This window comes from Ochotona princeps, chromosome X (assembly GCF_030435755.1).
Source record: "Ochotona princeps isolate mOchPri1 chromosome X, mOchPri1.hap1, whole genome shotgun sequence".
NCBI lineage: Eukaryota > Metazoa > Chordata > Mammalia > Lagomorpha > Ochotonidae > Ochotona > Ochotona princeps.
This window is the reverse complement of record NC_080865.1, coordinates 31,715,109-31,733,290: the sequence shown is the minus strand read 5'-3', so window position 1 is coordinate 31,733,290 and position 18,182 is coordinate 31,715,109. Positions and strand designations below refer to the sequence as shown.

The 18,182-nt window shown below is 51.3% G+C and overlaps 1 protein-coding gene across 7 annotated transcripts in view; it reads right to left on the bottom strand.

Moving 5' to 3' along the window:
* Window positions 1–18,182, bottom strand: part of ZMYM3 (zinc finger MYM-type containing 3) — an 85,354-nt gene that overhangs the window by 1,966 nt on the left and 65,206 nt on the right. Inside the window, exons 1-23 of one of the 7 annotated variants that reach the window (XM_058658681.1) lie at window positions 13,559–13,940; window positions 11,134–11,822; window positions 10,104–10,147; window positions 9,761–9,833; window positions 8,995–9,289; window positions 8,603–8,780; window positions 8,028–8,246; window positions 7,586–7,736; window positions 7,240–7,355; window positions 6,991–7,077; window positions 6,701–6,851; window positions 5,920–6,092; window positions 5,536–5,701; window positions 4,834–4,908; window positions 4,574–4,735; window positions 4,203–4,315; window positions 3,913–4,087; window positions 3,599–3,745; window positions 3,025–3,128; window positions 2,688–2,856; window positions 2,231–2,382; window positions 1,562–1,676; window positions 439–693 (exon numbers count right to left, since the gene is read on the bottom strand). In XM_058658681.1, coding sequence (XP_058514664.1) covers window positions 439–693; window positions 1,562–1,676; window positions 2,231–2,382; window positions 2,688–2,856; window positions 3,025–3,128; window positions 3,599–3,745; window positions 3,913–4,087; window positions 4,203–4,315; window positions 4,574–4,735; window positions 4,834–4,908; window positions 5,536–5,701; window positions 5,920–6,092; window positions 6,701–6,851; window positions 6,991–7,077; window positions 7,240–7,355; window positions 7,586–7,736; window positions 8,028–8,246; window positions 8,603–8,780; window positions 8,995–9,289; window positions 9,761–9,833; window positions 10,104–10,147; window positions 11,134–11,822; window positions 13,559–13,746 — 3,997 coding nt within the window. In that variant the 5' untranslated portion in view covers window positions 13,747–13,940. Of the gene's footprint in view, window positions 1–438; window positions 694–1,561; window positions 1,677–2,230; window positions 2,383–2,687; window positions 2,857–3,024; window positions 3,129–3,598; window positions 3,746–3,912; window positions 4,088–4,202; window positions 4,316–4,573; window positions 4,736–4,810; window positions 4,909–5,535; window positions 5,702–5,919; window positions 6,093–6,700; window positions 6,852–6,990; window positions 7,078–7,239; window positions 7,356–7,585; window positions 7,737–8,027; window positions 8,247–8,602; window positions 8,781–8,994; window positions 9,290–9,760; window positions 9,834–10,103; window positions 10,148–11,133; window positions 11,823–12,593; window positions 12,850–13,048; window positions 13,144–13,231; window positions 13,253–13,558; window positions 13,941–18,182 lie in introns of those variants that run through there. The other 6 variants (XM_058658680.1, XM_004595244.2, XM_058658684.1 and 3 more) reach the window with 6 other exon arrangements.

Here is an 18,182-nt window from a genome sequence, read left to right as displayed (position 1 = left end):
CCTCCCCAAGCTGATTTCTTGAAGAGGTGATCTCATAAGTTATATAATCAAGCTGATAAGACAGCCCCTGTTTGCAAGGTTGGGCTTGCCTTCCAGAACAGGGACAGTGATGGTCCCAATTCCCTCCTCCACAGTAAAACACATTCAACAGCTTCCTACCAGCTCACCACCCCCAAAACTTAGGAAAGCAAAGTCAATAGCCTGAAAAGAGGAAAAGTGGGAAATAGGCAGCCAATCAACCTCCTATTTGTGCAAGAGCCACTGCCCATCAGATAGAACGGCTGGCCATTTCCACCTTTTACAAACACGGGAAGGGGAGAAGAGAGCAGCCAGTGGCAAAGGAGAGGGCCAACCCGACAGGTATAGTGGGTTATGCTGGAGGCAAGGGAAGGGAAAGCAGAGAAGGCAGCAAAAGCAAAGAAGGTGGTAGCCTCATACCTCGCCCTTTCCTCTGGCGGACTGGGGCATAGTAGCGAATGCTCACCACCTTGGTGGTGCCCCGAGGGGTGGTACACTTGCGAGACTGCCGTACCACATTGGTGAAGGACAGCTGCATGTGTTCCTCAGCTGTTTGCAGCCCAAAAAACTTAGTGTTGAAGAACATGAGGGTGTTGAGAAGGACAAAGGGTGAGTAGACCCCCAGCTGCTTACACTCCCAGAGGTGCTCTTCCTCCACTCGGGAGAACACTGTATCTGCAATAGGCAAAGGGAAGAGGTTGGTGAGGAGGGCTGGACCCCCTAACCCAGCCACTGCTGATCCTGGTCATTCCCTCTCAAGTATTTACCACTCAATTCTTTATGACCACTGACTAAGGCCTGCCACTCTACCACAAAGCAGTACTAGCTTACTTGCTCGCTGTTTGGTTTTCTTTTTTTTCACATACAGTCATCAATTGCTTACTGCTGAGGACACGTTCTGAGATATGGTGTCACTAGCTGATTTTGTGGACATCAGTGAGTGTACTCACACACACCTGCATCTTCTAGCCTACAGCACACCTAGGCTATGCGGTAGAACCTACTGCTCCCAAACTATAAACCTACACAGCATATTCTAATAACGAATACTGTAGGTAACTATAACACAATGGTAAGTATGACACTCCTACGTGTTAGGGATTTTTCCACTCCCTTACAATCTTATGGGACCACTGGTACATATGGGGTCTATCATCAATTTAAATGTTGTTATATAGCACAGGACTGTATTTTCCACCCATGTCTGGAGTTTCTCTCACCACCCTCAAGTTGTAGGCAGGTAGATACAAACCTCAAAAAGTCACACAACTTTCTTTGGGTTTCTTTCTTCATTTACTACCCAAACCCAGGCCCATCTTGTTTTAGTCCCAGAAATAGCTCTTCAGATTTGAGGTTTTTTCCCCCTGCTCATATTCAATGACAGGGGCTCCTGCTGCTCTAACTCCAAACCTTGAGGCATCTAGCCCTTAGGCCCCTCCTCTCCAGTGAAGAGTGGCTGGCCAAAATGCACAGGACTCTTGGAATAGCACAGGGGACTGTTGGAGGAAAGAGTATTTGGAGTTGCTAAGTTCCCCTCCCTTACTGTTGGGGAGGAGCGTGGGCTGCCAGGTACTCAGAGACTTGTTGAGTTCTTGAACGAAAGTCAGGTAGTAAAGGTCCGTGAAAATGTTCACCATTCGGTTATTTTCCAGCAAGTACTGCAGAAAGAAAAAAGCAGAGCCATGTAAAGCCAGACTAGATACTAAAAGTAAGACAACAGGTGTGGTGTCCTTGATAATTAGCAGACAATGGGAGATGGGTGTTTGGGTGGCCCAGAGTGCTTCCGCCATGCTGTACCCAGCACACTCAGACGCACTGAGGCTGTGCCTCAAGAGGAGACAATCTTCAGAAGCTCAGCTCCCGCCTCCCCCAATCAGGTGAGGCATAGCTGACCTCCGCCAATAGGAGTTAGGCACTATGCCACCAAGGAGCCCAGTTCTATCCATCCATCCCCTTTTCAAAATGGCTTAAGGGTTACAAAAGGGATCCAGACAGGAATGCACACTGCTCCCTGGCCAACAGTCCTAGGATGAAACTTGAACTTTGCAAGAATATTGGCATCTTGTGTTCTCTCTGGAGTGGGAGAATAAAGGCAAACTGCTAGCTTGGGGTAGGAGATAAGGTGAGAATAGGGAATGGGGCAGCAGCTTTTCTGGTAGGACCCTGTTTATCGTGTTGAGTTACAGGAAATGAGGTGGTGCGGGAGAAGTACCTGTTGGATGCCAAGACACAAATAGTAGATACTATCAGGTTCATATCGTTCACCATTGGGTCGAGTGATTTCTCTCACAAACTGAGCCAGGCCATAGTTCAGTTCAGCAGCTGAGCAGGCGAGAATATCCTCTTTGATACGCATGGGTTTGGCTGCAATGATATGCAAGTAGAGGGGGAAGGACTAAGAAAACTACTTGGAGAATCTCACTTTGCTCCAGCACCATCAATGCCCCCCACCTTAGTCACACTTACTCCTGAACAAACCCACCAATTACAAAAACGGCCCTCAGCCTCCAACCTAGACAGCACCTCCCTCTCATCTACAACTCCTTCTCCTCTTCACAGGGCACCCTGAAACAATCATACCCTTATCCCTCCTAGATATCTTCAGCTAAATTTCAGGCCCAGACCCTCCTCTTCCTCTTGGTCCCTGCCTCCCTCCCCTGGGAGCTTACGGCCAAAACGCAGCTCATCGCCCTTGCTGGTTTCTCCGTTGGCATATTTTGACTGTACCCAGCACTTCCAAGCATTGACACCATATGAATAGTTGAGTCCGGTACAGCTAGGCTGGCTACTCATGGAATCCCGGGAACAGCTTTCTGAAAGCACCAGCCGCTTTTGACCCTAAAGGGGAAAAGAAGAGGGGTGGCAGAGGTAAGGTTAGAGGCACCATGGGAGGTAGTGAGGACTATGGTTACCACCAGGAAACTGACTCAAGCTTGGTTCCAAGAGCAAACCCTCCCCTTTGAGCCTCTATCCTTCCATGGTGTGTGCAACAGTCTCAGCCCTTACCTTTCTCATGGTTCGGGGCAAGTCTTGTTCGGCAGACACATCCTCAGGTCCTACCAGGCCACAGTCAAACAAAAAGTCTACACTGGGGTTAATGTCTAAAGGATCTAACAGCAGGGAAAGAAAGGAGAAATCAATCTCTCTCAGTGCAGCAGTTCTCTCCTCCCACCCCTGCTTCTTGGCCACTTGACTCCAGATGAGCTTTTTGGCTTCAGTGGAGTCAGCAGGAACCAGCCAGGATATACCAAAAATGCCCTCAGCACAAAACCACAAACATTCACAACAATGTAAATACTACTTGATTGTATACATAACCTTTTATGTTTTGCTGGGTTTTGTTGTTTATTATTACAATTAAAAGGCATGTACAAGCTTAGAAACACAAAAAGCAAGACTCTTAGGTACAAAATGGTATATTGGTCCTGGTACTTGTAGCACTACTCCTTAGAAGAACTTTCTATTTTAGGGTCAGAATGAGCACTGCTTAAGGTCATGTTCAGTTGTCACAAATAACACTCCTTTCCTGATGACACAAATGCTACTACACTCAGTGGACATGCCTTGAAATTCTACTCACTCTTGGGGAAGTCTGCCTCCAAGTCTTGCCCAGGTTCATCCAAGACATTGGCCATCTTGACAGCCATGGCCAGGACATCATCTCGAGCAGGCCCAAACAGGTCACAGTCTTCCAGAAGTCCCTCTGCGCTTTGGTTACTCACAAGATCTGGGAGGCAGAGAAGTTGGTATAACAGCTGCAGCTCCTGCTTAACACCCTCATAGGCCTTCATGGGCCAATTCCAATTATCCCCCCACCATTCCACTGGGCACCGAAATCACCACCCTCCACTCCGTTACAGACTGTCTCCTTCATTGTCACTGTCCATGACATACCACAAAGATCTGATGAGGCCTTGTCCAACTCCTCAGCCTCTGCAATCATTTCTGCCATAGCCAGGATGTCAGCCTCCAAGGGGTTGGAAGGGATCTTCACCTTCAGCTCCTCAATGGTCTCAACAATCTTGTCTGTGCTCTCCAAGGTAGTGGGCAAGAACATGGGCACAGGCACCTGGAAGCATGAATCCCAAGTAAAAGCCAAGAACCACACCAGCAGACAAGAGGGGCTGCCAATGAGTAGGGGAACGAGTGCATCTCGCCCGGAAAGGACAAGCAGGAAAACTTACCGGAATAGGCATGGAGAAAGGCACCGGGACTTTCTGGCAGTACAGATGCATAGGCACTGGCACGAAGATGGGCACTGGGATGGGCAGCACAATCACCTGTGGCTTCCACTCTTCTGTTGACAAGAAAGGGGTGTTCTCAGAGTCCCTGCTAGACAGGTCACATCTGACCTAGAACCTGATGTTCGCTTGTCATCCTTAAAAGCTGTCACACATGCTCAGTGAACCAAAGGTTGAGAGACCATTCTATAATTCTCCATGATATGTCAGCCACCCAAGGAATTCCTTTATACCTGGCTCTTGGAAATGGTGTCGGAGGCCCAGGACTCTGGGATGCAGCATGTGATATCTAGGTACTTGGTACACTGACTCACCTGTCTGAATTCCTTTGGACTTCATTTCCACCTTGCATGAGATGCCTCGATTCTGCATCAGTGGCTTACACATGGCAGCTTTGTTTTTGCGTGGTGTAGCTGGAGGAGGTGGGGGTGGAGGAGGAGTGGAAGTCGGAGTTGATCGGGTCTTTGCAGGGATCTGCAGCGACAAAGCACTGTTATTGCTGTCAACTATTACACCTTCCTGAGATTGTCCTCCATGGCTTTTACCCCTACCTTGCCCAAATTCCCACTTTCCTCTGTGGTCCTCACTGTGGTGTTGTTCTCCACTTTGGTTTGAGAGGGTGTCTGGGGTTTTGAATCAGAAGACTGACCTGTAGATCAAAATAAATGAATGCTGTCACCTAAGGAAGTAGCTGACCTCACCCCACTTCCAAGAAAACTTCATTAAGAGGTGCACCAAATAGAAATTGGGAAGTCTAGAATTTCCCCTCCTTGTGAAGCCAGGTCTAGTCTTCACTAAGCCACAGAAACACAAGCCAGGGAGAGTCTTTTCTCCTGGCAACCAAGAGGAGTGGAACATTACATTTCTCCCAACCCACACCACCCCGCAAGTTTGAATTCTACTGAGATGGCTCTCGGGGCTTGCATATCCCTAAATTGCAAAAAAATCTGGGCTAACATTCTAGGAAAAAGAAAATGCCGTCTTTAGGTACATTAAAGACAGGGCTTATAGTGACAGTTTCTTCTTTCTGAAAACTATCCATAACCCCTGCAGGTCCCCTCCCATCTGGGGAGGCACACAGTCCATCAGTCTTTCCTTCACAGAAAACATGTAGAATATCACTCCATGATTATCCCTGGTACTTGTAGAGTTCTGAAGTGAAAAGACAGCACAGTACCAGGAGCTCTGGTCAGGGAGGGGAAGAAGACAGGGGCTGGGCCTACAAGTGTAAGAGTCCAAGCCCAGTTCTAAGAGCGTGCCCCTGCCAGGGACTCACTGTTCAGGAGGCTCTCGGGCCCACTCTGGGTGTCCAGGTTGGGTTGGTTCTGCTGGCTGTAGAAGCGCAGCAGACACTGTTGGTTGCAGAAATGACGGATCTGCCCACGCCAGTGGATGGTCTCCAGCAGCTTTCCCTGGCGCTTACAGGCATGGCACCGGGCAGCCTGAAGGTGTCAACAGGATGGTCAGATCTGCCTTCCTAAATGTGCTGGGCCCTTCCCTTGGGATAAATAAATCATATTCCTCCCCTTAAAGAATGGGCCAGCTTGGAAACTGGACATTGTCTCCCCTCCCGCAGATCTGCCCATTCCCCAACCCCAGCACAACAGCCCATGCTCACTGTCATTCACTTCCCTCCCACCCAATGTGCTACCCATCTTACCTTGCAATACCACAGTAGGTACTTGCTCTTACAGTCCTCACTGCAAAAGTCCCAGGTACTGCCATCCAGCTGCTCAGTGACCCCACGTTGGCAGGTTTGGGAGCAGTAAGTGCAAGTGATGCAGCACAAACCCAGCTTCTTGGTGAAGTCCTGCTTGTATAGCAGCACACAGCCTAGAAAGAGGAGAGGAGCCAAGAGTCCAGGAAGAGAGATACCCAAGAGCCTGAGACCCAATCTTTTTAAGGCAGTATACTTAGAACCTCTCTTTAAACACCCTAGTGGGGCTGGTGTATTGCCTCAACTGGCTAAGCCTTCCCCTCCACACCCTGGAATCCCATATGGGCGCCAGTTCATGTCCCGGCTGTTCCACTTCCCATCCAGCTCCCTGCTTGTGGCCTGGGAAAGCAGTAGAGGACGGCCCAAAGCCTTGGGACCCTGCACCCATGTAGGAGATCCAGAAGCTCCTGGCTTTGGATCACCACACCAATGGTTGTTGCGACCATTTGGGGACTGAGCCAGAGGATGCAAGATCTTTCTCTGTGTCTCTCCTTTTTGTAAATATGCCTTTCCAATAAAAATGAATAATGAATAAAACAAACAAGCAAAAAAAAAAAAATACACACACACAAAAAAACAGCTCTGGTGCCCAAATTCTCAGAACAAAGGTAGAGCATCCCAAGAAGACCTATCCCTATGGGCCACATACCAGCCTTTCTCCTTTCTCTGCCCTTTTGCCTGGCTGGGAGATCCAGAAGCTTCTGGGCCTTCCCTACTGCCTTACCTTCACTACAGAAGCTCTTCTCCACTCCACTGAATCTGAGTTTCTCATGCAGAAGTTTCTCTTGCCGGCAGTGCTCACACTGGGACACCACACCCCGAAGCCTCTTGAAATCCTCACAGCAATCACGGCAGCAGAACTGGAACACCTGGTCCTAAGATGGGGGCACAGGGTGGGGAGGACAAGAGCTGTGACATAGCAACCTGGCAGGGGCCAAGCGGAAGGATCCCCCAAGACAAGATGTTGAGTCATGTGGCTAGATGTGGGTGGGAGCAAAGGGTCAGGGGTCTTACCTGCCAATCCAAGACCTCAGGTTTGCCACTGAAGAGGCTGTGGCAGTAGTGGCAGCTCAGATGAATGCCCCCCTCAGGGCTTGTGCGCTGGAGGGAAGGAAGACAAGTAAGGGAGGGGCAAGATGTGTGCAGTGGTGGCGGGCAGGGGCATCACGCTCATTCTTTGCTCTGCCCAGGCCTACCTACCCCAATTTTCCTACCCTCTCTATGTTGCTACACCCTTTACCCCTGGTCCAGGGTCTGGAGTACCTGGAACTTGGTCCAGCAGCTGGGGCTGCAGAACTGGTAGACTGTGCGGTCAACCTTGTTGTAGTAACAGGGGTCAGAGAGGCTGCGGCGGCAGAAGCTGCAGGGTCGGGGAGGGCCTGGGGTACAGAGAGAAAGAAAGGAGAGAAAGAAAAGAAAGAAAAAAAGAGAGGAAGAGAGAGAGAGAGAGAGAGCACAGAAGGTGTAAGGCAGTGCAGAGATGGAACAGAAAATCCACGGGAAGATGTGGTTGGGCCGAGGTTGGGCAGCAGGGATTACTTTAAAAGAGGGGAATACGGGAGGGAGAAGGAAGGCCGGCAGGGGTCTGAGAAGAGCGCTTTGCACCTACCAGTGAGCCCTGCCTGCTTCACTTTGTAAGAAGTGGTACAGCACAGGGAACAGAACAGGCTGGTCTTGCCATTCCGATCCACATGTGATAGCATCTCAAAGTTCTTACACAGGGTCTTGCACCAAATACAGGGGTACACACGTGTGTTTTTCTGTCAGGATGGGGAAGGAGAGGCTGAGGCTGGATTTATCCCTTCACTTTTATTATTTAATTTTTTAAACATGAAATATTTCAGGCATACAAAAAAAGTATAGACGATGATAGAACAAAGACCTGTGTATCCACCAGCCAGCTTCAAAAATAAAACGTAACAGATACAATTGAAACCCCCTTTATTTGTTTTATTTTTTCCCAGCCTGAACCCCATCAGGCACCTTTATTTATCACCCAAGGACCACACCCCCTTCCACAGCCCGCTAACACGCTACTCCCTCGGCCCCACCTTCTTGTATGCCCCCAAGCAGGTTGTGTTGCAGAACCGCTTTTGTTGGCCCTCGTGGAAGAGGAGCTCAGGGCCAGGGCTTCCGGACTTGGCGTAGATGTAAGCCCCGCACTGGTCACAGCAGTTGGTTTTCAGTCCCTTGTTGGCGCGGAATTTGGAGAAGCAAGTATCGCTGCAGAGCCGGTGCACCACGCTGCCGTTGCTGACCTCATGCAGGACCTGCCACACATACACACACACACGCCCTGAGCTAGGGTCTGGCCACCACCACCCACCCTACGGCAAGGACTCCCACCCCCACCTCACCCTACACCTTCACAGCAGACAGTGGGCCCAGGGGCCCCCCAACCTGTACATCAGACTGCCGACTTGAAGGTGAGGTCCTGGGAGGCAAGGGAAGGCCAGCTGCATACATCCTGGAGAAGCTCTATCCTTGAATACGCTCCCTCATGATGGCTGCCTTTCCTCCCCACTCCCCCTTTTCCACAAGGTCTGGCCCCTGCAGCCCTAGGACTGGAGGGAGCAGATCAGGGGTGGCCAGACTCTGCAAATCAGCCCCTAGTCAGAGCCCTCACCTCTCCAGTCTTCTGGCATATGCTGCAGCGAGTGGCATCAGCCGGATCCCCAGACTGGGGGAGCGGGCGCTGCTGCTGGGCCTCATACAGGGAGAGACAGACAGATGTGCAGAACTCATGGAAGGAGCCTCCTGAGCCAGTCTGAGCCACAACGGACTCCTTGGTGTTCCAGATCTCCCTAGAGGATGGGAACAGAATGGATTATTTACCACCAAATCGCCCTCATATCTCAGCAGCTCCCATGATGACCAACAGAGCCAGATACTCTCTGACCTCCTCCCTAAACTGTTCCTTCCCAGCTCTGTTCTGCTGGCTTCCTGCCAAAACACTCTCTGTCCTACCCATGACTCTGATCTGTGTCCCTCTCCCTCCCACCCAGGGCCGTCACGCACTTCTTGCAGAAGGTACAGGTCTTTTTGCCTGAGGGCTTCTTGGAGAAGGTGGTAAGACAGGAGGAAGAGCAGAAGAGCTGAGGCAGCCCTTTGCGCTGATAGGCTGTCTGCCCCTTCTGCAGCGGTGTCCGGCAGTGTGCGCAAGTCATTTTGGTGGCCGTTGAGGAGCGTCCAGCCCTCTGTGTCGCGCTTGAGCGTAGCGACATGCGAGGAGAACGCCGGGGCCGGAATGGCACAAAGTCCTCATCATTGGGATCATCTACCATGGCATCAGAATCCTCATCTGACACCGGAACTGAGGAAGAGGACCAGGGTGGGCACGTGGGTGGGAGGAGGGGGGAGAAAGCAGTGAGAAAAGATTGCAGGAACAGGCCTGCAGCCACCAACAGTCACTTCAGTCATGCTGCCAGCATTCCCGCTGTCTTTGGCCTCCACCTCTCCACCCCCATTACACTGGTATCTTAAGCCACTGGTGGACTGGTCCATGGTGGCATGGTGATCTCCCAGGGAGGGGCTCCAAATGAGAAGACTGGAGACAGGGATGGCACAGCTGAAACCGAAAACTCTCCATTCTCCCTGCTCTTGCTTTCAATTTCTCCAACTGCCCCTGGTTCCCATGCCAACCCATAGTGGAGATGGGCATTTCACTCGCTGCGGGGAGAGACTACAGGAGCTACAGGCTCTATGCTATGGAGCTATCTCCCCCAATTCAGGCTCTGTTCTGCACCCAGATTTGCCAGGTCACATTCCCTCCAATCCTACTCACTGCTCTCAGTGGAATCCACAACCTCAGGTTTGGGAGGTTCTGCTCTTCTAACGCGTTCGCTTCTCTTCTGTACCTTGGAAACATGGAGGGGTTGAAGCTGATAACAGGGGCAAGCTAACACTCCTTAGGGGTTGGGAGGGGGGCAGAAGATGGGAAAGGGCACCTAGAGTAGGATCCCCTTGGCCCAGACTTTAGGAGGGACCCACAGCTCTCCCCGCTCCCTGCTAACTCTCCTTGCATACACTCTCCATAGAGCAACAAGTGGGAGGGAAAATGAAGGGTCTGTCCTTCCCAGAGCCATAGGGGGAACCAGACTACTTCTTGCATCCCCTCCCCCTCTCACCCTCTCAGGCGGCTTCTCACTCGCCTTCCCAGTCAGGCCATCTCCTGCAAAGCAAGCAGAAGGCAGCCTAAATGTTGACTACCCTCAGCACCTGCTTCCTGGCCAACCTCCACCTCCATTCTTGGGGAACAAACTTAATCAAAACTGAAAGAAAAAAAAAGTCATGTACCCATGGCTTCTTAAGGCCCTGCACTAAGTGGGGTGGAGTGCAGAAGGTGTGCAACTCATCTCAGTAAAGAAAGAATCCTACCCTTTCACCAGCTATCTGTCCCAATCATTGGGAGTGAGGCAAACACAGGTAAACACATCTTTCCTTAAGAATTCCAACAAAATCAAGGGCAACCACCCAAAGGTAGCAAGAGAAACTGGGTGCACCAATATATGGGAAGGTTCCCTTGGCCTTGGACGGTTATGTAAGTCCCCAGTCCCCCTGGTCCCAGCCTGCAGGCATACCACTAGCACCAGAAGGGGGGTGACCCACAGCCTCTCAATTGCCGGCTACCCTCCCCTCCCACAGATCCACCACCCTGGACCCTGCATTTGCACCACCCTTCGAAAAGATTCTGCCATTCAGAGTACCAGAATCTAGGTACCATTCCTCAGTCCCAGAAACCCTACTCCCACATAGAACAAAACAGCTGGAAAAATCTTAGACCCACAAAGTCTGGTATCCTCCCTCAAATCCTGACAGAAGGACACTGGCACCAAAAGCCTACTGGGATAAAGCCCACTGGGATAGGGAAACAGGAAAAGGGGAAGCTCTCACACCGAATCTGTTCCTCCCAACTAGCTCCCTTAAACCTCACCCCATTCCTCCCACACAGGCCCTGTGCTTCCCCTCACACCTACTTTCCTTGCTCTTCCCCAGGCCCCCACTCCTCCTTCCCAAGCCCCAACAACTCCTTTCCCACACATCCCTACTCTTCCCTCTCCACCCTCCTCTTGCCACTTCCCAAAGCACCCAACCATCCCTCCTCACGCCCCACTGCCCCCTCCCCAGCCTGAGTTTCCAGATGGTCAGGCAACCTACCTGGTAAGGAAGGATGTGCGGGGGGGCTAGAGCCCCCAGGTTTGGTCTGAGAAGTCTTGATTCCATCCCTCAGAGTCTCTCCCACTGAAGGGCTAGGGGGGCCATTTGGGCTCTGTGGTTGCCCTTGGGGAAGCTCCTCCTCTTGCCCAGGGGAGCCCCTTCTCCCCATAGCTATGGAGGTGGTCTCCTCATCTTCAGCATGGGGGGGCTGCAGGGTTATTGGGGAATCTGGAGCCAAAGGCTGGAGCAGCCCCTCGAGGGAAGAGGGATTTGCCCCAGCCCCTGGATCAGGTGGCACTATCTCAGGGGTCTTGCCCCCGGGCCCAGGTTCTAGGGTCTGATCTCCTGCATCCCATGCAAGGGTTCCTTCAGGACCATGGTCCACCTCTGGGGGGGAGGGGGCCTTGTAGAGTAGCCCTCCCAGCCCCAGCAGCTCAGTGGCTCCATCCAGGACTACGCCAGGGTCTTTTTCCAGGACAGCAGGGGTATCAAGCAGGTCCAGGGCTCCCGAGGATGGAGAAGGGCCAGGGGGCACCCATCCGCGAGTCGGGGCAGTCTGGGATTCCAGCAGATCCTCTCCAAATTCCATGTCTACTGGAAGGTCTCCAGCCAGCGGCTTCTCTGGCAGGGTCAATGGGTCAAATGGACTAGGGAAATCACTTGGGTCCATGAAGATGGCTGGATATGGGCTGCAGATGAAGAGTACAAGGGGGCAGGAGAGGTGGTCTTAGGCAGAAGCCCTTCTTATACAGGCCCTGGGACACACCCCATCACCCACTTGGGTTTCTCAAGATCCAGTCTCCACAAGCAACAAGCATTTCCACAGGCTTTGGTCCTACTGACCACTCCCCCCACCCCCCACTTACAGCGCCCCCTGTGGGGAGTGGCCTTCCCTGGCCCTGGCCTTGTGCCTACACCTTGTGCAGGACAGTCAGGTCGCTCCACCTACTCGCCCGCCCCCCCAAACCCCGACTGCAACTCCCGGCTCCCCTCCCCCCTTACCTTTCACCCCCCTCCCCGCAACTCGGGCTGAACGCCCCCTTATAAGCCTCTGAAGACCGTCGCCACCAGAAACCTTTCCCGCCCCTGCAATTTGTTTCTATCCTCCCCCACCTCGCACTCTCCTAGAGCCCCCAGGCTTCTCAGTCTTCACCCACCCAGTCTGGCCCCACCCCCCCTCCCCGCGGAGCTTGGTCCTCCCTCAGCCCTTCCCCAGCCCCCACAAACTGCCCTTCCTAACCCCTTCCCCCCTAGTTACCTCTTCAGGGTAGCCCACTTCCTCAGCCCAGTCTCTCTTTCCCATTGCTCCCTCAGTGCTTCCTTCTCCTGTTGCCCACCCCCCACCTCAGGCATTTACAGGAAGACATTTTGGAGCTACGAGCTCTCCTCAGACCCCCCTCCCGGCTACTGAGAGAACCTGCCTGCAGGTTCGGTTCGGCTTGGTAAGGCCCGACCCCTACCTGCGGCAGGGTTACAGTAACGGCTACAAGCCTAGAACTGCAGACAGCGACGGCCCCGCGCTCCTTCTCCACCTCCCTCCCTAGCAGCCGGGACAGGGGTCGCGGCCCCTTTAAATGGCAGCGCCGCTCGCAGCGCCCAGCGCTCTGCAGCAGGCGGGCGGGCGGCGCCAGAAACCAAGCCCATTGGCTGGCCCGCGGAGGGGGCTCGCGAGACAGCGCCGGCCCCCGGCGCGAGACTCCCAGCCCCGTGGCCACCTGGAAATTGCGGAGTGGAGCGCAGTCCCTGGAAATGGATCTTGAGCCCCCGCCCGGGGCCCCGTTAGTTGAGGAGGAAAAGATAACCTCGGGAGCTTTGAAGCACGCCCCCGGGAAAGGCGGCGTCTCCTTTCCACCGAAGGCTCTCAGACACTAAGCCACACAAAAAAACACGGCTCAACGCACCTGCTTCCCCTTACCTGGCTCTAGAGTCTTGCCCCCCCTCGTCACACCCGTGCTCGCCCTGCCTCCTAGAGCCCACTCTACCCGTGATCCCCTCCTCTCATTCAAATGGTTCCCGGTCCCCTCCCCCTCCCCGTGTCTCTCTCCGCTTCCCACTCGCGTTCAACCCCCTGGCGTCCGCCCCCCTCAACAGTCCCTACCTACGCCATGCAGCAGGCGCCTGCCAAGATTACCCTCCCCCATCCCTACCTCTCCGGGGCCCGCCCCCTAGGCGACTGTTGGGGTAGTGAGTGACAGCGGACGAAAGGGGGAGGCAGGGACCTGGCCCTCTAGTGCCCCTCCTCCCCTTGTCTGCAGCCCCGGCTCCCCCCACCAGTCTGAGAGTCGTAGTTACGGGGTGTCTTGAGCTGGGTCTCCAATCACCCACGGCGGGTTAAACGCTTCTGGCTCAGTGACAACGCCTATGCAGTAACCATAAATGCCTCCTGACCTCCGCCCCGAGTCCCACGAAGCTACCCCCCACTCACTCGACGGTCTTAGGATAAGTTCTGGGATCTTCCACCTCAGTCTTCCCGCAGGAACTCCCCGCAGTATCTTCAGTAGTTTTCCTCGCGAGGGTCAGGAGCGAGCGCGCCTCTCTCCTCCACGTCCCTCTTTGGCCCTCCTCCCTCTTTCTGCCCGGCTCTGTCTGTCTGTCCCTCCTCACTCTCTCCATGTCTCTTTTTGTCTCCGTCTCCCTCTCTGTCTCTGTCTCTGCCTCGGCTACCCGGGAGCACGCAGGCGCGCGCGCTCTCACGCGCTCACGCTCCCCCTCCTGGATGGTCCTCAGCGTGTGGGTGTGGCTGAGGTGAAGGCCGGCGGCGAAGTGGGGCAGAGGTGGGGGGCCCTAGCCCGAGGCCTCCTGCTGAGAAAAAAAAAAAAACCCAACCTGCTCCAGGCTCTTAGCTCCAGGGTCAGTCCTTGCTACGGTTAAAACACTTTACCATGCCCCCTCCCCCACCCTCTGGATCCCTTCGTAGCTGAGGTTCTGGAGGAGGCCCAACTAGAAGGCAATTTCTGCAGAATGTATATGTTTAGTGAGTTCCCAGCGTCTCAGCAAGCCAGCCTCTTTACCCTACAGCCTTTGCCCCCTCCCCCCCCCCAGCCTCTCCCAGTCTTGTCCTAGGGAGTTTTACCCTGCCTTTCTCATTTTCCCAGGAGCCTTATCCTTTCTAGTTCCCCACAGGGCCTTGAGGTTATCTTTGCTCCCTCCTATATATAGATAAAAGCCAAGAGTTTTGTTTTTTCTCCTTTAGCTTTCCCAGAGGCAGCTGTGCCTGTATCTTTTTCTCTGTCACCAGTATTCTGTTCATCAGTCTGCCCACCTTCTTGCTTATTTCTGTCCTTGTACTTCCCCTTTGCGTTCCCTGTTTGTTCCCTTTCAGTTGGGCCACCTGCATCCATCCTTGCATCCTTGGCTGCTGTTCTGCGGTGCAGTGCCCGGTCACTAGCTTTCAGATTGAAGACAGACAATCTAAGGGATAATCTAAGGGATTAATTCTGGAGTTTAAAGACAAGAGAAAGAAAAAATTTTTAAAAAGCTAAAAGCACAGAAGACGTAATGTGGTGGCCTAGGAACGAGTGGGTTCTTTTGACCAGGTTTGTAATCTCAGCCCTGCCTTACATTTTTTTACCCAGAGTTTGGACCATTCATTTGTCAAGTCGTAGGCCTTTAGCTTCCTGATCTTGAAAGCAGTGCTAAGAAAGTAATCTTAATATCCCGTAACATAATTGAGGAAATCAATTCATACACTGAATGTTGTCATTAACAATTGAATTTTTTTTAAAGATTTATTCATTTTATTACAGCCAGATATACAGAGAGGAGGAGAGACAGAGAGGAAGATCTTCCGTCCAATGATTCACTCCCCAAGTGAGCCGCAACGGGCCGGTGTGCGCCGATCCGAAGCCGGGAACCTGGAACCTCTTCCGGGTCTCCCACACGGGTGCAGGGTCCCAATGCATTGGGCCGTCCTCAGCTGCTTTCCCAGGCCACAAGCAGGGAGCTGGATGGGAAGTGGAGCTGCCGGGATTAGAACCAGCGCCCATATGGTATCCCGGGGCTTTCAAGGCGAGGACTTCAGCCGCTGGGCCACGCCGCCGGGCCCAACAATTGAATTTTTTGAACTAATGACAAAGCACACAGGATTTTAGCATGGTGAACCATTTTATACATGGCAGCTTATATCAGAGTACTTTGCATAAACAGGAGCAGTAATATAAATCATAGACTTTTATTACTAATGTTATCAATACAGGTTATTCATTGTTAAGAATTTAGTACTCCTGTTAACAGACTGATGGGGAGAATATGGGAAAATCTCTGTATCTGTTAATTTTGCTATGAACCTAAAAAGGCTCTAAAAATATATTTTTAAAAAAGCTTATAGAATGCACACCACTAAAATGCAAGCCTTTATGTAAACTGTGGTCTTTGATAAATAGAAGTTAATTTCTGGGCCTGGCTGCATACACCAGCATCCCATGTGGGAGCCAGTTCTTATACCAGCTGCTCCACTTCCCATCCGGCTCCCTGCCTGTGGCCCAGGAAAGCAGTCAAAGAGGGCCCAAAGTCTTGGAACCCTGCACCCACGTGGGAGACCTGGAAGAGGCTCCCAGCTCCTAGCTTCAGCTCAGCTCAGCTCCAGCCATTGCGGCCACTTGAGGACTGAGCCAATGGATGGAAGGTCTTTCCTCTCTCTCTAAATCTGACTTTGCAATAAAAGTAAAATCTTTCAAAAATATATAAAATGAACAAATCAAGAAGCGCCCAAATAATGAAAATCTATAGTGTGCCTAGAGCAGTATTTCTTTTTTAAAAAGATGCATGCATGCATTATTATTATTTTTTTAAAGTCAAAGTTACACCCCAACTGTAGGCAACTATCTAGGCTGATTGTACCTAGACGAGTGTTAAATTGCTGGGAGAAAAGTAGCTAATACCTGGTGGGCATTCTGAGTCTCGTTAATGCCAAATGTGTGTAAATATAACACACTGTACAAATTTGCCAACATAGTTGTTATTTTGTTTAAGGTATGTGGAGTAGAGACGTGGGCATGCCAGCAGACAGGATCTAGAACACCAGCCTCAAAATTCCATCTATAAAGGACATTACAGGATCTGTGGTCTGAGCGTGGAGTGCATATGTCAGGACTGGGTCTCCTCAGGTGTTGGAGCCTGTGCAGTGGACGGCATGCCCAGATGAGCTTGGGGGAACATAACACCCAGTTCACTGAGGCCTGCAGAGGACATCTAGTGCCATGGAGTGCAGAACAAACTGTACAGCTTTCCCAGCAAAGCTTTGACAGCAAGTATCTGAGCAAATTAACTCCAAGGTGGACTGTTTCAGCCAATGGACCTTAGTAGGATTTCCTCATCCTTGGAGCAACAAAGTCAACAGCGTTTCAGAACTAGAAAAACCGCTTTAGCAGTGCCTTCAGAATATGCTCCACATTGGGGACCTTGGGATATCGATGCCTGTCACCAATCCAAGGGCAGCATCCTTCTCCCCATTTCCCCCAGGTACATGAACAAAGGAGATTGAAACCGTTGTCTTACTGACTTTCCTCCATAGCTCCACCCTCCCCACCCTAATCAGTGATCCACATGAGCACGCATCCTTAACTATGCAAACATCACCAAAACTTATAAAAATTATAAATTTGTTTTTAAAAAGAGAGTTACAGAGAAGGGGATAGAGAGAGATCTTACATTCACTGATTCACGCCCCAAGTGGCTGCAAAAGTCTACACTGGATCAGGCTGAAGCCAGAAGCCAAGAGCTTCATCCAGGTCGCCCATGTGGGAGTCAGGGGCCCCAATACTTGGATTATCTCCCACTGCTTTGTCTGGCCATCAGCAGGGAGTTGAATCAGAAGTGGAGCAGCCCATGTGAGATGCCAGCCTTGTGGGTGGTGGGTAGCTTTCCAGGCTCCACCACAATGCTGACCCTCGGGGCCATTATTTCCAATCTTCATAATAACCCTGCCAAGTAAGTATCAATAACTTTATTTTTAAATGCTCTTTTTTTCCCGAGTATAAAACACTATATGCTCAGCGGGAAAATTTAGAAAATATAAAGAATATGAAAATTATTTTTAAGCTCATGCTTATTCCCGCTATACAGATATTCTTTTAGAGTTATTTCCTGCCTGTGTTTTCCTATGCATTCAAGTACATAAGAATCCCTCTACAAAATTAAGATCATATTTTTACTCTTTTAAAACAATCTAACATTCCATCAGGAGCATTTTCATTTGTCTTTACATTTTTATTTTAATAGACATTATTTTTAGAAGTTTTAAGCGCACAGCAATATTTATTGAGCTCAAAGTACGAAAAGTCCTCATATCCCTCCTGCCCCCACAGGCACAGCCTGGTAACTATCAACATTCTGAGGAGCATGATAAATGCGTTACAATGAGGAGCCTACACTGGTAAGTCTTAATCAAAGCCTGTTGTTCACATAAGGGCTCCCTTTTAGTTTTTGCTGTCTACGGGTTTTAAATTTTGAAAACAAAGATGATTTTTTAAACAGCAGTTTGGGGTTCACAACAAAATTGAGGAAGAAATACCCAGAATTTCCACGTATTCCCTACCCACACAGACACATCCCCCAGGGCTGTAAAACAGCCTCTCCAGCCTGAGTGGTCTGTTTGTTCCAGGAATGAACTAATTCAATCCCCCAAAGGCCAAGGCAGGCAGGGAGGGGCCAGCCAAAACCTAGAGCCACGAACTCCAATGGGTCTTCCATATAGGTTACCAGAACCCAAGTACTTTTGGGTGTTGTTTGGAACCTTTGCATTAGAGGGAAGTTGGTTAGGAAGTGTGGAGTAGCCAGGACTCAGATATTTTATTGATTTATTTGAAAGAGTAACAGATAGGGTGGGGGACAGAGAGAGATTTAAAAAAATATATATGGAATTATTCCATCTAGTGGTTCAGCAAGGCTAAAGCCAAGAGCCTAGAACTTGGAACAAATCTCCCCTGTAGATGGTCGGGACCCGAGTATTTCATCTATTAATACCTGTTGCCAGGTCCTGCAGCAGTAGCCTAGCTGCTAAAGTCCTCGCCTTGAACGCTCCGGGATCCCATATGGACGCCGGTTCTAAT